Source organism: Opisthocomus hoazin, chromosome 18 (genome assembly GCF_030867145.1).
Source record: "Opisthocomus hoazin isolate bOpiHoa1 chromosome 18, bOpiHoa1.hap1, whole genome shotgun sequence".
NCBI classification, from domain to species: domain Eukaryota; kingdom Metazoa; phylum Chordata; class Aves; order Opisthocomiformes; family Opisthocomidae; genus Opisthocomus; species Opisthocomus hoazin.
The window spans coordinates 12,187,506-12,201,939 of NC_134431.1; the positions used below are offsets into that span (position 1 = coordinate 12,187,506).

At 40.8% G+C, this 14,434-nt stretch overlaps 1 protein-coding gene across 1 annotated transcript in view; it reads right to left on the reverse strand.

Moving 5' to 3' along the window:
• Window positions 1–3,212: 3,212 nt before the first annotated feature.
• The window catches only part of BCAS1 (brain enriched myelin associated protein 1), a 51,857-nt gene continuing 40,635 nt past the window's right edge, over window positions 3,213–14,434 (reverse strand). The window contains exons 10-12 of the mRNA XM_075438871.1: window positions 13,603–13,668; window positions 9,580–9,846; window positions 3,213–4,149 (exon numbers count right to left, since the gene is read on the reverse strand). Of these exons, the coding sequence (XP_075294986.1) occupies window positions 4,075–4,149; window positions 9,580–9,846; window positions 13,603–13,668 (408 nt within the window). The 3' untranslated portion in view covers window positions 3,213–4,074. The remainder of the gene's footprint in view (window positions 4,150–9,579; window positions 9,847–13,602; window positions 13,669–14,434) is intronic.

Sequence of the window (14,434 nt, forward strand, 5' to 3'; positions counted from 1 at the left end):
CCCTCAGGTGTTAGATCCTCGTTTCAGTGTGAGCAGACTGTCTCCTCAAGTAAAGAATCTCGTACTTACAAGGGGCAAGATCCTAATCAGATTCCCAGCTGGAAGGCAGCTTCAGTTTAAGACCAGGCTGAGGGTAGATACAGGCCCGGCATGGGCAACGAGGAGAAATTCTGTACTTTCTAGAAGCTCTCAGAGATGTTTATCGCTCCACAGACCTCCCTGGGAATGCAAAATACAGCGTAACTGATGGATTCACACAATTCAACAGCACAAATGCTTTCAGTAGACAAGTGGCTCAACAGGAACCTCCAAAAGTCCTATTATGCAGGAATGAGACTGTAGTTATATTTTCAGGCATATATGCTGCAGGAGCTGGGACCCGCAGAAGCTCCTCAGCAGTCCCTGGGCCGCCCAGCTTTGGCCAGGTGGAGGAAGCCGAGGGGACCCGCAAGGGTGTGGGGTGGGTTGTGGGGCTGCGAGCTGCGGTGCCTGCCCATGCCAACAGCCAGCACTGTGCTGGCACCAACACTTGGAGGAACGCTTCGGCCTCCACTGGTCGCACGCAGCGAGGTCGCTTTCCTTCTGTGACCCACCAAGCGATTCCTTACACTTCATAGCCATTTTGTGGCTGCCAGCAAGCCCCAGCCCAGCCCTCCTGCCAGAGAAAAGACAGGCCCAGTGATGGAAACAGGCCCGGTGATGGAGAAAGGCCTGATGACAGAGACAGGCTTGGTGACACAGACAGGCTTGGTAACAGAGACAGGCCCAGTGGTGGAGGCAGGCCTGGTAACGGAGATAGGCCTGGTGACGGAGGCAGGCCTAGTAACGGAGACAGGCCTGGCCAGGCCTCGCTGCAGCCGTCCTGAGAGCCCTGCTCCGAGACCCCCACAAGACAACAGGTGGACAGGGCAGGCCAAAAAACCACCAGGCTTTTGGGTTTTTTTTTAGGCAAGGATCTGTATGTAATGCTTACACCAAATAATTGCCCCTCAAGTGCAATTACCTGTTTTGTGTGTGCTAGTAATTAGCTGCTGGTTATACACAGAATCAACAGGCGGACTGTTTAACACTGGAAATCGCATTTTTCTACTTGGGCTGCGCACTGTCAGAGTCAGCGCAGGGCAGTTTTGCCAGGACTTATCTATAAAAACCTGCTTGAAATGCAGTAGAGTTAAACATCTGGATGGCTTCCAGAGAAGAACAATGGAGCTCAGATATACTTTCATGGCAGATAATTTGCTTTCAAGATACAAAAACCTGCAGCACCCAACCTGCTGGGAAGCTGCTCACCTCTCTGTGCAGCGGCGGTGAGCTGGGCTCGCTGGGGCTTGTCCCGGAGACAGCAGAGACCCGAACCTCACCTGGGACCAGGCTCTTTTACGGAGCAGGGGGAATAAACACCTGTCTGTTGGAGGGAAGCATTTCTTACACAAAAAATCGCCATTTTAATCCATGTCCTGGGATTTTTACACTTATGAGGTTCCATTATCTTCTTAAAATTCTCCTGAAATGCGTACATGAAACACACCTTAAGATCCTTGAAGCAGTCTGATCTGCTTCAGTTCCCCTCAAAAGATCCTATGCATAAAACCAGAGCTTATTTGTTAACAACAGAGTCTAAATGCAATGTATTGCTTTGCGGCTCTTCTCCTTTGTCTTGGATTGCAGCCGCTTCCAAAGCTTTGATTTCCAAATGACTTGTTAAGCTTTACCGGGCCTGAACATAAAAGCTGTACTTTTATGTTTCTTATATGGCATGTGGAATGCGGAAGCTCAACTTAACTGTGGGTGCATCTCCTAAGACCTTTCTTCCTCTTGGGGCTCCAAGTGTTGCTGCTTTATGAGAAGGCTGACTTGCTTCTTCAAAGCTGGTGTTGTTCCTGTTATCAGAGGGGAATCAAACAAAACGGGGAGTTTCTACGTGGGAGGCAATGCCAGCACCAACCGTTATTTCATCTGCAATAATAGCTCAGTGGCATTAGGGGCATCCACAGCCAGACTTACTGTTTTTCTTGTTTTTCTGCCAAGAGGATTTTCTGATTCCTGAAATTAGCCCCACTGCCAAGTGATACGGTCAAATCATGTGGTCAGCAGTCCTAATTGTCTCGGGAATACAGAATTCAATCAACGCAAACCTGCTCCTAAAGCGCAGACTAGGGAAGAGTTATTCTTTTCCATGGAAGGCCTGATCTATCCATAAGACAATATTAATATCTACACTGTCTTTAATATAATAATACATAGATACAGTCTGTAATATAATTAATTAGCCAAAGCATTTTTTATTTGAAAATTGCTTAAATACTATTCTAATACAAAGGCAATGACAGCAGCATGAAGTTACCGAATAGCATGATATCTTATTCCTCTTTTCTGATAACACTCACTATGCTGACATCTGGCACTTTCATACCAGCTCACTGTAGCTTTATATGCATTGACTTAATTAAAGCTGTATACTCTTGTAGTGCAGAAAAAAGCCTGAGACATTTTGTGGAGCAAAGCTGGGTATAGCAAGCCTGAGTCTTCTCTCATTCTACCATAAATAGGGATGCACAGAAGTCACTGGTCCTACACAGAGGTAGAAGTAGGTCGTTGGGAATCAGGTTTGAAATCTGTAAGCAGTCACTCTTGATTGATATCACTTTATGTGGCGTCAAAGGCCCATTGTGCTAGGGAGGAGAACAGAAAGTACTATTGTAACTAAAGGACCTTTTGTCTGTGCTCTCTGCACATCGAACCACCTGCAAGTTTTGGTTGTCTGCCGTAAGTCCACAGGTTTGCAGAGGCCAGTGCAAAAATACCACCTACCTACAATGGCTTGTACGGAGAACAAGGATCTTTTACCTCTGTCTTTTATGACTAGTTAGAAATGTAATTCTGCAGATTTTACAGAATTCTAACTTGATTTCCAGTTGTAATTTTTACTCAGATAAAGAATGACAGCTATTAACTTCACAGGCAGGGTTTTTATGTGTCGATTTATGCCTTAATGTCATACCTATCATCAGAAAACAGGGATGTAAAGAACAGACTTTGTGTTAAGATTAAAGCAGAAAATGTATTTTTTGAAATGATAAGTGTTTGTTTATTTAATCACAAGCAGGTCAAAATATACAGTACTGTATCATTCAGACGCTAGTGTGGATTAAAATGTCAGGCCCACAGTTCCCTGCCTAGATTAGCCCAGGGTTGAATAAACCACAGAAATCTTCATTTTCTGTAAAATTTATTAACTACAGTTATTACAGGAGTCTTGTGAAGCAGGGAGGTGCCTGGATTTTGGTTTTTATTAGGATTAATTACAAGTACAGCTATAAACAAATTTCTGATGAAACAACTAAGTTTCCTATGGTCTGACAAACATTAATAACAGGATTGTAGGCACCGCCTCGGAGTTAGGACTGTGGGGGGACGCGGGTGCCCCCTTGTGTTCCCGGTACAGCCTTAAATAGTTTATAATTTGTTATCCCACCTCACCAAGACGAGAGAAGTTGTCTCAATCATGTAAAGCCTTTGCATTTTAGCGTTTTAATTTACATTAATAACCAATGTGAAGCATAATTTTATAACCACTGATTCTATTATATTGCAGATTTTTTGCTAATTTCAGCTCTACTGAAAACCTCAAAAGGTGACTTGGTTGTTTTTACATTGAAGTATAACATTTATCAAAGGAGATTTTTTTTTTCCGGCTGCTTTAAAGCTCTCTAAAGCCGAGGGTTTATTGCTCATGCCTTGCTGCACAAACTGCATTCCTTTGTCACATGCATTTTTTTCTGCTATTTATTTAATTCACTGCCACTTTCTTACCTGACATGCTCTACCCTCTATAGACTTAAAATCATCCACATGACCTTTCTTTAATATACTACACATTGCTTGATGATCTTCAGAGTTGCTTTCTAACATCTAATGAACAAACCCTGTAAATGATATACCTTAAATGATACACCAATGTTTGCTTTAGCCTCAGGCATTTGATGACAGCCATGTAAAGAAAAATAATGAGTCATCTCTACGGCAAGTGAGCTTACAGAATGCTGCTGATCCTTCAGCAGCCACATGTATTCATTACTTGGATTTCCCAGCAGGTAGGATAGACACTGGATCTGTTTGCACTTCTGCATCAGACATCCTTTTGGAGCCCTGTGGAATAAGATACAGAAATTTATAAAAATTTTCAAATATTTCAGAACAGTTAAGGCTAGGATTATGCATTACAGTTTTGCTAGCAGATATTTTACACTCATTTCACTTCTCTGCTTTTCTTAATTTGCCTTTATTTTAATATGTATAAGTACATGAGCACCATCTGCATCATGACAACCCCAGAAAGCTACGGCCTGTGACTTTGCCTTAATGTGTTGGTTATTTCAATATAATTCTTCCAGTCAGCATAGAAAGCAATTGTCTTTAGAAACTGGACTAACATACCTCAGACATGTTGCTGTGTACGTGTAGTGTTGTAGTTTTGGCACAACTTTCTCTAAAATTTCCCTAGTCTAAACGGTTCACTGAAACCATCCTAAGAGTCCTTCAAGTATGATTAATAGAGTATTATAGCCAGCCTTGGTCTGCTCTAAGTTAAAGGAACATTAAATACTTTTATGCATGACAGGTATTTGACAATGTTAGAGTAATAAAGCTTTTTTACACTACAAATATAATTCTGGTTGTGGAACCAGTTCAAGACACTAATCCAGCTTAGCGGAAGGAAATGCATAGATCTAGCTATACCAACTTAATTTTTGACTGATAATTGATAAAAACGTGGCTTTAGTTTAAGATGCCTTGACCTAATTTAACTGGCCTTGAAGCCATCAAAACTTCAGAACATGACAGCAAAATGGATTCACAAATATTGTTTCAGAGGTCACTGTTAACATTGCGTAGGATGCCAATTCTGTTTGTAGCCAGATGCCTAAAACACTACATACTAAAGAGAAAAACAGCATGACAAAGCTAAAGGTGACTGCCATGTGCTTTCCCTACAACAGGAGCAGTGCAAAATCATATGTGAACTGTCCTTTCACACAGTGCGTTTCACACTGGAAACCTGACTCATCACTTTAGGTCACCAAAGGACTATTCTGTGTCAGACCGGGAGGGTGAAAGATCTCAGCTTCCTCATCCCTTTCAGGGAAGTAAAAACTGTGGGATTTTTATACTACTTAGACTCCACCTCACTGATATTCTGTTAACTTTTCACCTTTAAAAACCTAAGTATAACAAAGAGCAGCCAAAAATCACAACGGACCAACAGAACCCCCTGTCTTCAACTAATTGCAATCATCTTGTGCAGCTCAACTGACTGCAATGGGCTTGCTTCTCCTGAGACTGATGTTGAGTTTGGAAGATACTCTAGAACAGAATAAAATTTTTTGGCCACTTATGTGTAGCAGCAAATGGAAGACACATAAAAAAAATGTAATAGGTACTAATATCTATCAAACAATACCAAACGAGCTAGTCATTCCAAATTTACCCAGCAATCCTAAAAATCTGCACATCAGTTAAAAAATTTCCCGTATTAGAGGAGTAATGGAGTCTGTCAGCTGTAGCCATTCCTGTCTGATGCATGAAAATATTAAGACATTTCTAAACTGATCTAGGAAATGAGATTATACTATTTGCCATTCTTCCTACAAATGAGTGGAGGGTGGAGCAGAGGAGGGGGATTTCATCTGAGATAACCCCCATTTTGACTCATTTAGCACATTTGCAGAAGTGTCATATTATTTGCTTGTACTACAGTCTCCCTGCTACACCCATTTTCAAGGTGGTTGCTGATTAAAGCAGGAAGCTTTGAGGGAGACTGGCTGATGATTCTTGTAAAACTGGAATTTCCAAGCCCAGTCTGAAATAAAGAACTTTGTTCCTGCCCTTTTAACGGACAAATTCCAGCTCTAGCCTCAGATTCAGAAGCACAGGTACCACCGGCTCACATCTTGCTCTCAGTTACGTTGCATAACCCCTTTCAGCACTGTGGAAGTTGCCTGCGTTTGTGACTGCTAAGCTGGAACATATTGTTTTCGGCAGAGTACTTTAAAGCGCATACACAGGAATGTCATAGTATTGAGTATATTTTTTTTCCAGCTTGTGCTCAGGAGAAGTTTGTGTCGGTATACCAGATACTCTGAGCAGAATAGGTCAGAATAGTTTCCGCATGCTAAGCACTCCCAGCTTCTGACAACTTCAGTATGAGTTATTCCAGCTCAGAAAACAATGTCATTAATCTTCCGGCTTTTTTTTTTTCCTGTTCTAATCTAATCTTTCTAAGACTCACTAAATACCTTTGCATTTTACATAGCTTATAAATTCATCTCTTTTACCATAGGAACAGCCACTGGACCTTATCGTCTGTGCTAAAATCACGCAGCCAGACCATAACACTGTTTGCTTGCATAAGTGGTTCCATTTCTATCAAAAGTTTCAGTATTTGTTAGCCCCCCTGGGAGCAGATGCTTGAACTGAAGCGTTCTCACCAGCTGCATTCCTGCACTATGACACACTCTTGTGCCCTTTCCCAGAGGAATCGATGGATTGAGGAGAGTGTTGTTAGAACAGCTGCTATTGAAACAGCTCACCAGAATTTAGGAGGAGCTTGGTGGGCATAGATTATAGGAGCAAGTAAGGCTTGCTGGATCCCCTCTTAAATATCTCCTGCTTTCATTTTATCAGCCTAAAGCTTAATATTTCTGCTGAGTTGTTACCAGATACTTGAGCTGTTATCTTGAAATGGAAATTCTGGCATTGGTTTGTGTGTGATCTAATACTTTTAGATTAATGATTACACCTTCCTGAGGCTTAGTATAATCACCTGGGAGGTGTGTAGATTGTTTTTTAGAATCATTGCAGAACTAGGTTTCTTAGGTATGTGTAATTTTCTTGGGGATATTCAAAAGGAGGTAGCCATTTTCTGTGAGATCTTTTCCATACACAGACCTCATTGTTGTGTGGGGTTTTTTTCCTCCCGGTTCAAAAGCACAATAAACTGACCAAATCAGCTATACTGTCATAAAAAAAATTTTTTTTTTCAAGCGCCATCTTCTGTTAATGAGAGAGGGAAGCTGTAGGAATACTATTGGCCTCTATAATTGCAACAGAAGATAAGGCACTTTACAGTTAAACTGTCTGGCATACTACTCCAGCAAGCAAAAATATCTCACAGAACATCTCTACTTCCTCTACATTTATTCTGCATTTTTTCCCCAAATGGTCCTTTCACCTCTTCACAATCTTCTCTCTAGATCAAAAAGCTTTTTCTTGCCCTTTAAATCAGAGACACCTTTCCTGCCTCTCTCTGTGTCTTTCATGAACTTGCACTTGAAAGCATGTTTCCTTGCTAGCTTGCACTTCCTCATATCTCCCTTTCTGGAATAATTCTAAATTTGTATCTATTGTTAAACTCTATGAAATATTTTTGGATACAGGTTGGATAAATGACACCATACAAAATAAAGAGCAGTTGTCAACACACAAACCCTTTCTCTCACAGTGGCTACAGTTAGAATTTTGACAAAGGAGGGCTGTCAGTGCTTAATTTCAACAAATCTCCAGACCAGAAAAACAAATCTCAATTATCTCCAGAAATAATAGAGGTAGTTAACATTTGCCCCATTTCTAGATAACCTATGCCAGAAAAATGTGCCCGTCTTCCTCCCCTCCAGCAGACATAAGAGATCTATTTCCATCATCTAAGTGGTTTAAGCAACAGAGCTCTTGATTTCACTGCTGGAGGGAGGCTGCCAATACCCAGTGCAGGATACGACACCCACACACCGCGCTTGTGAGCGTGGATCGGATGGTACACACATGCACTGATGTTGCGCACAATGGAAATTTCATAGAGAATTTGGAGGCAAAGGGGGTGGGGAAAGAAAAGTGCAAATGAGCATGCATGTGTTCAACAACATCAATTGCTCATATAACTCACAGATACATATAAAACCATACCCCTGGCTATTTGTCACTGCATTATGCAAAAAGATTTCTCCTCTTGGCTTCACTGGGAGCCAAGATGAGTAGAAGCCAATGCAGGTTGGTAGTTATTCCAGATGAGCTACCGGACTTCCTTGCTCCATTGAAGCTAGCAGAAAATCCCACTGATTTTGGGGTGGACTGGGATTTTACCCCAGAACACTGGGGTGAAACAGAAAGCAGAAGTGGCTGAACTGTTCCTAATCAATATTGCAGAAAGTTATTTTTCTTTTGTTCTTAATTCCCCTTCTAATATGTAATTGTTTCGGTAATGCAAATCGCCCTCCATAGGATACATAGTAATTCTGTGAAATGCGTGCAAATTAAACACTTCTTATGATGTGGAAAAACATCTGCCTCTGAATGAGTCATACCGGTCTGCATGGCAGCCTAACTTTATAACCCACTGTCCTAACAGGGCTAATTTTCAAATCTGCTTTACTATTTCAATCTATATTGCTTGACTTTTCAGACCTGGAGACTGCCTAGCTCTTTTTCTTTCCTGACAGCCTTAGAAGTAAGGTAGGGAGGGAGAAAAAAAAGCTGTGTCTCTCAGGGGAGCCAGATTCACCAGGAATCATTGCAGGTAACAATCGAATCCATTTAGTTCTTTACACCACTTGAAATTTGTGATGAAGCTTAGTTAACACACAAAGTTTCCAAAAGATGCTAAAAATGACCCCATGGCTCTGTGGATTCACTGCTGTGGTGGCAATGTGAGGAAAGAGGAGCAAACTACATCCTTCCTATTTATTTATAAAAAGCAATGGAAAACTGCCCTCTTGCCAAGGCTTGAGAGATAGTCCCAGGTCTGACCTGAGCTTTTGTTTCTACTTTGGCCCCTGAATATGGACATGGGGAAAAAAAAAAGTTTCCATCTAATTAATGCCCTGAGGAACCACTAATTGCATCAGTAACACCAAGCCTTACAGAAACGCAGATTTTTAGTGTGCTGAATTCTTTCATTTCTACTTTTCAAGTTTCAGTGAAGGGGGCGTAGAAAATTTAGGGTAAGACTTAACATAATAAAACAGGAAGAAAAAAATATCATGTGTATTTTTGTGTGTGTGTTTTAACTGGCCTATAACTGATAGCTAACAAAAGGCGCTTATCTTGTGACCACTAAGCTGGTTCCCACTCACCCAGTGGTCTACCTCGATTTTTAACTTGCAGGCATGTCCCAGCTCCTCTGAGGCAGGAGCTGAACCACCATCACGGCAGGCGGGTTACTCTGGTAAACCAGCACCACCTCCACTTTTCCTTAATAGACACATTGTAATTTGTAGGTGGTTCAGTCCCTGCTATGGGAACAGTTGAGTCATCCCCATAGCCAAGGCATGAACCTCTAAAACAGGGGTGTGGGAAGGATTAGAGCTCTTCCATAGTCAACCATACCTGCCTGGGAATCAGTACCCTGAGGCCCGTATTTTCTCGCCTTTGCTCAAAAACTTGCTGCTGTTTGGCCTTTGTCCTGCAAGCTGCTTGTGAGGTTGCACTCCTGCCATCAGAGCACAAATCTCACGTGGTGGATACCTTGCAGGCTGGGTGCTTAAATCAGTGAAAGATGGCTAGAAAGAGAAGATCAAGTTAACGTACAAGGCCCTTAAAAAACCCTCCAAGCGACTGCCTCTTCTCCATCTTCTTGAAGGAAGGCTCCTTCGAAGCGTCTCCTCCGTTCTGGATGGAGTCGGTCTCGGCTGCTTGCTGCTCCCTGGAGTCTGGCTGCTCCCTGGTTTCTTGTTTGCTGCCTTTCGGTTTGCTCAGCTCCACTGTAGGCTTCTTGTCTTTTGAACTCTCTTTGCTCTTTGGACCCACAGGTTCACTTTCAGCTGGGGCAACTGGCCTCTCTGTGGAGTTTAATGTCTAAAGCAGTTTCAAACAATGGTTATTTTTAGTGTGAAACATAAACATTTTGGAAGGCAATCCGTAAATATATTAAAAAATGAAAGGCCACCTGACAGGGAGAAATCCTGCTGTCCAACAGGTTTTCATTTACAGAGTTTGGGACAGACTCCTGCAGCCTTGACTTAGGGAAGGACTCCCAGGGAGCCGATAGAATTACTTACGTGAGCAAAGACTGCAAGATCAAACCATCCCTGCATAGACTTGCTGTATTTACGTATATGTCTATGCTGAGATTCTTTTAGGAGGCAGAGATGCATGGAAAGGTGCAGGGAGTCACAAGCACGCAATGTCAGCTCCCCCAGATTTTGCATCCCAGGCTGTGAAAGCACCCAAAAAGCGCGAGGGAAAGATTTGGGAGAGAAAAGAAGTAAAAGACACCATAAAGTAAAGGATGAAAACAACTTCAGTATAAAACTGCAACACTCTACCAAAAAATTAACAACATAGTATTTGGCTATGGAAGGCTGCAGCATCATAGAAAATTACATGTACAAGAGCAAAAGAAGAGATAGCAAATATTCCAAAGACAAACACAATGACAGAGCACCTATTTATAGAAAAGGAAAAGGTTCTGAAACTCAGAGAAGTATGGGACATGTTTGAAGCTCACTGGAGAAAAATCAGATCTGGCAAACAAAGGATAAAACAATGAACCTGTCACTGTTTGCAGAGTAGCAAGTGACTAGGCATGTTTTTGCTAGCAGATCTGTTTGCAAATGAGCTTTTCTTTCTTCTTATGCAAAAAATCATATTGCTTTATTTATTGACATAATCATTAAAATAGCACAATAATTTGCCATGCTGGAAAGCTAGAAATCTTACATCTGTCCTCAGGGCATAGCCCGGAGCTTAATGCTGCGTAAGTTTTCCAGCTTTGGGGATTTTACCATTAGTCTTGAAATATTTGGTGTTCTTCTAAAGGCCTAGGGTTATACACTTACATGACAAGCATTAAAAACAAATATGTTTTTACACATCATGATTTCAGAGAAGAACCTGAAAGCAGAAACTCTAGAGAAACAGAATGCAAATACACCTCTCATATCTATTTAAAAAAACCCTCAAGACGCTCTAATTTTGGGGAAACAAGAATGAGAGGGGGTAGAAATACTAACTGACCTTTTTCACTTGATTCACCTTTCCTCCCCAGCTAATCTTTAAAAAACCCCACATTTATATCATAGAACCTGCAACCATTTCATACACTCAGTCTTGACCAATAGGCTTAAGTCCGCAACAAAATATGTCCTTGTATTTAACTATTTCCTTTTCCAAAGGACAGACATATGTGGGTATATATGTGCTTACATCTGGATTTGTCTGCTTTTAGACTTCAAAACTGCAGCCATGAAGCTAGCCTGTGCTCTGGTTCTGCAGGAGATAGGTGAAGACAGCATGTGAAACCTGGAGATGCAGGTGATCAGCAGCCCCACACACCACGGGCAGGCGCCACCTGAGTGTCAGCAGTTTATTCAAGCAAATTCGACAGCCTCAGAGTACAGGAGAACTATTGTCTGGGGCTGCGCAGACACTGCATGCTACCTACATCTTGTTTGCCTTGCTTAGGAAAGAGACCTGCTTGGATGTGCTTTTGAGAGCCCAAGTGATGCAGAAACTCTCGCAGCACAAGGACGAATAGAGCTTCATAAACCCAAATTTAATTCTGTCTCTTTCTGACTCATTTTAACTGTCAGACGAGCAGCTCTCCGTTGCTGAACCCATTGGTTAGTTTGGCAAGTTCCTTCTCACTCTTATTTGCCCTAGCTCGCTTTTGAGATGTGTCTCTTTGGTACAACTGCAAAATTCAAAAACAACCACAGCGCCCAAAATACAGCTGTGAGACTGGATACGTCTGAGTTCAAAGGTGCCAGAACAGCTTCTAACCCTTATTAACACTCTGTGAAATCTGTGGGTTTACTCTGCAGGTGTAAAAGTAGAGTCGACTCTTCCTCACCGCACGTGTTTGATTGCGTAGGTGCCTGGCAGTGACAGCACTGCACCCAAAGCCAAACTGGGTGCAACGGGACTATTTCTGTGAGCAGGTTTGGGCCTTTGATGTTAGTCAAACAAAACACTTTAAAAAAATATTAATAATACATTTTCCAGGCAAAATAAGAAAAAAAAAATCCAATCAGATAATCTCTTTGAGGTGTTTCATATTAACCTTGAAAGGCAGGAAATTGGCATATTTTATATTGATGGGAGCAGCTCAGGAAATACAAAGTGAAGCCTATGAATAATGAAACATGTTAATGTTTCTTATTCTAAAGGGTGATCTGCACCTGACAGATTGCTTTTACTTTCTCAACATTAACAGTGCCACTGAAGAAAAAAAAAAAAAGAGATTAACACGATAGTGTTTTTCCCCATCACGTTACAGGAGACTGTACCCCAAGGCTGCTGTTTGAGCGCAAAAGACAGACCCCTAAATTTCTGCAGATTTTGGATCAGTGCTGTCATGCATTTCTGTAGCATTAGGAACAGCAGTGATGAAAAGAAGAATCACAGCATTCCAGCAACACGATAGCATAATTTAAGGAAATAATTTCACAGAAGTTCTAAAAAAGGAAACAGTCAACTGCAGATACAGTCTTCCTTGAGCCCTTCTGTGTAATGAAACTGTGCGAATTTACACCAGTGCAAGTGAGAGAAGAAGGAAGACTAATAAGTTAAGCAAATGGAAGGCAACTGGCTGCTAATTAAAATAATAAAATAATAAAAAGTACATCCAGGACTGTAACTTTTAGGTGCTTATCCAGACCATTTCACAAAGCTGTTGTATGAAATAAGGAATAAATGTCACAAGACAAGACCTTCTATATTTGGGATGCTTTTAGGAAAATAATTCATAAAGATTAACCTCAGTATCATAGGACATAATGAAAACAGGAAAAGTGCAAAAATAATTTTACTATTAATTAAAAAAGGAAATAAAAAAGGAAATACTGAAAGATTAGTTTTCAATACAGCTTCAGTTTTGCTCTCAGGTTAAAGGAAACCCTATGTGTATACACAGAACCTGTGTTTTATCTCTCATTACTGAATGCAATTATTCTGGATATCTTCACTTGCAAGAGATGAGGGTTTGACTCAGAAAAGGTCACAGTATTTGTATTTCTAATGAAAATACGATTTTTCTGAAGCAGTTTTAAAGCCATAAAAAATATAATGCAAAGGTCACATCCAAAGTTTTGGTTTAGCTTTTATGAACATAGAATGAAAGAAACAAAAACAGGAAAAGAAGAAATATTTTCACGGCTTTTGTTAAAGTGAACAGTTTTAATTCTCAGTTTCATTTCTCTTCTATAGAGTTTCCACCTAAATGATCCTTTCCTCAGCAGACAAGTAAATCAACCAAGTAAAAATTATTCTAGCTGTGTGTATTTAGTTTCACTGCCTAAGCCAAGGTACATGCAGAAAGTAAAATAATAGCAAAAACGATAAGAATAAAATTGAACATAAAACCACTAATTATGTTAAGAAAAGGAATACACCTGGAAACAAGCATTTTTTAAAATCTGATAGCAACCCTTTAAAATCTTGTTTAATTGTATGAATAGGTAAAATAAATAGATAAGAGATATGTAAATACATGAAGCTCAGTGAGCATGTTACACTTCTCTTCCAGTGATTTTTACATTTCAAAAGCTAGAGTTGTGTGGAAGTAGGTGAAAATAACCCATCACCAAAAGATGAAAAAATCCAGGCACTTACTTGGTGACTGGGGCTTGGGCCATTTACCTCTTCTGAACTGGTTGTCCCTCCATCACCCTTGACTGACTAAAATAACAAAGGATTATAGGACTTCTAACTGGGTTCCTGTTTGAGGCATTAATTCAACATGAAAACACACATGAATCAAAAAATGCAAGGTTGGATTTAAGGATACTCTTTACAACACTTAAACAAAACCAGACATTTCAGTAACGCTACCAACATCTTTGAAATACCCACGTCTCCAAGGTCGATTTTTGCTAGTTCTTTTCTATGTGGCGCGATTGTCTCTTGCAAGTCAATTTTCCCATTAAGGCCTGAGATATCTGAACGAAGTCTCAGCGGACCAGCAAACACATCAGCGAGTAAACAAGACAGTGCTATCAGCCCTGCCGCCATAGTTTCCTAGCAAAGAGCTTTTGCTTGCTTTTCAGAGGCAAACCTGTCTTGTAAGATCTAGTGGGACTTCTTTTGTATTTAACCATCATACTAAGTGCGTAGCCCGTGAATAATTAAAACCCACTCAGCTTATAGATATATTTTTATATTTTATCATCAGCATCCATTTTTCACAAATTTTCCTTTCTAGTTTATGCCTTCTTTCTCTATACCTCTAAGTAATGGCCCTTCTTAGTGCCCACTCTCCCCACCCGGACCATCAGAGCAGACCCAGAGGCTGTGGTACTGGCAGGTCAGTCATAGCAAACCTGGACTCTGAAATATGGTTTTGAGGTATGATCTCCTATCTAGATTTAAAAATGAGAAAAACCTGTCTAACAGAAGTAGTATTTACTCCATGAGTAAATATTACAAGATTTGTGACCATCAGATT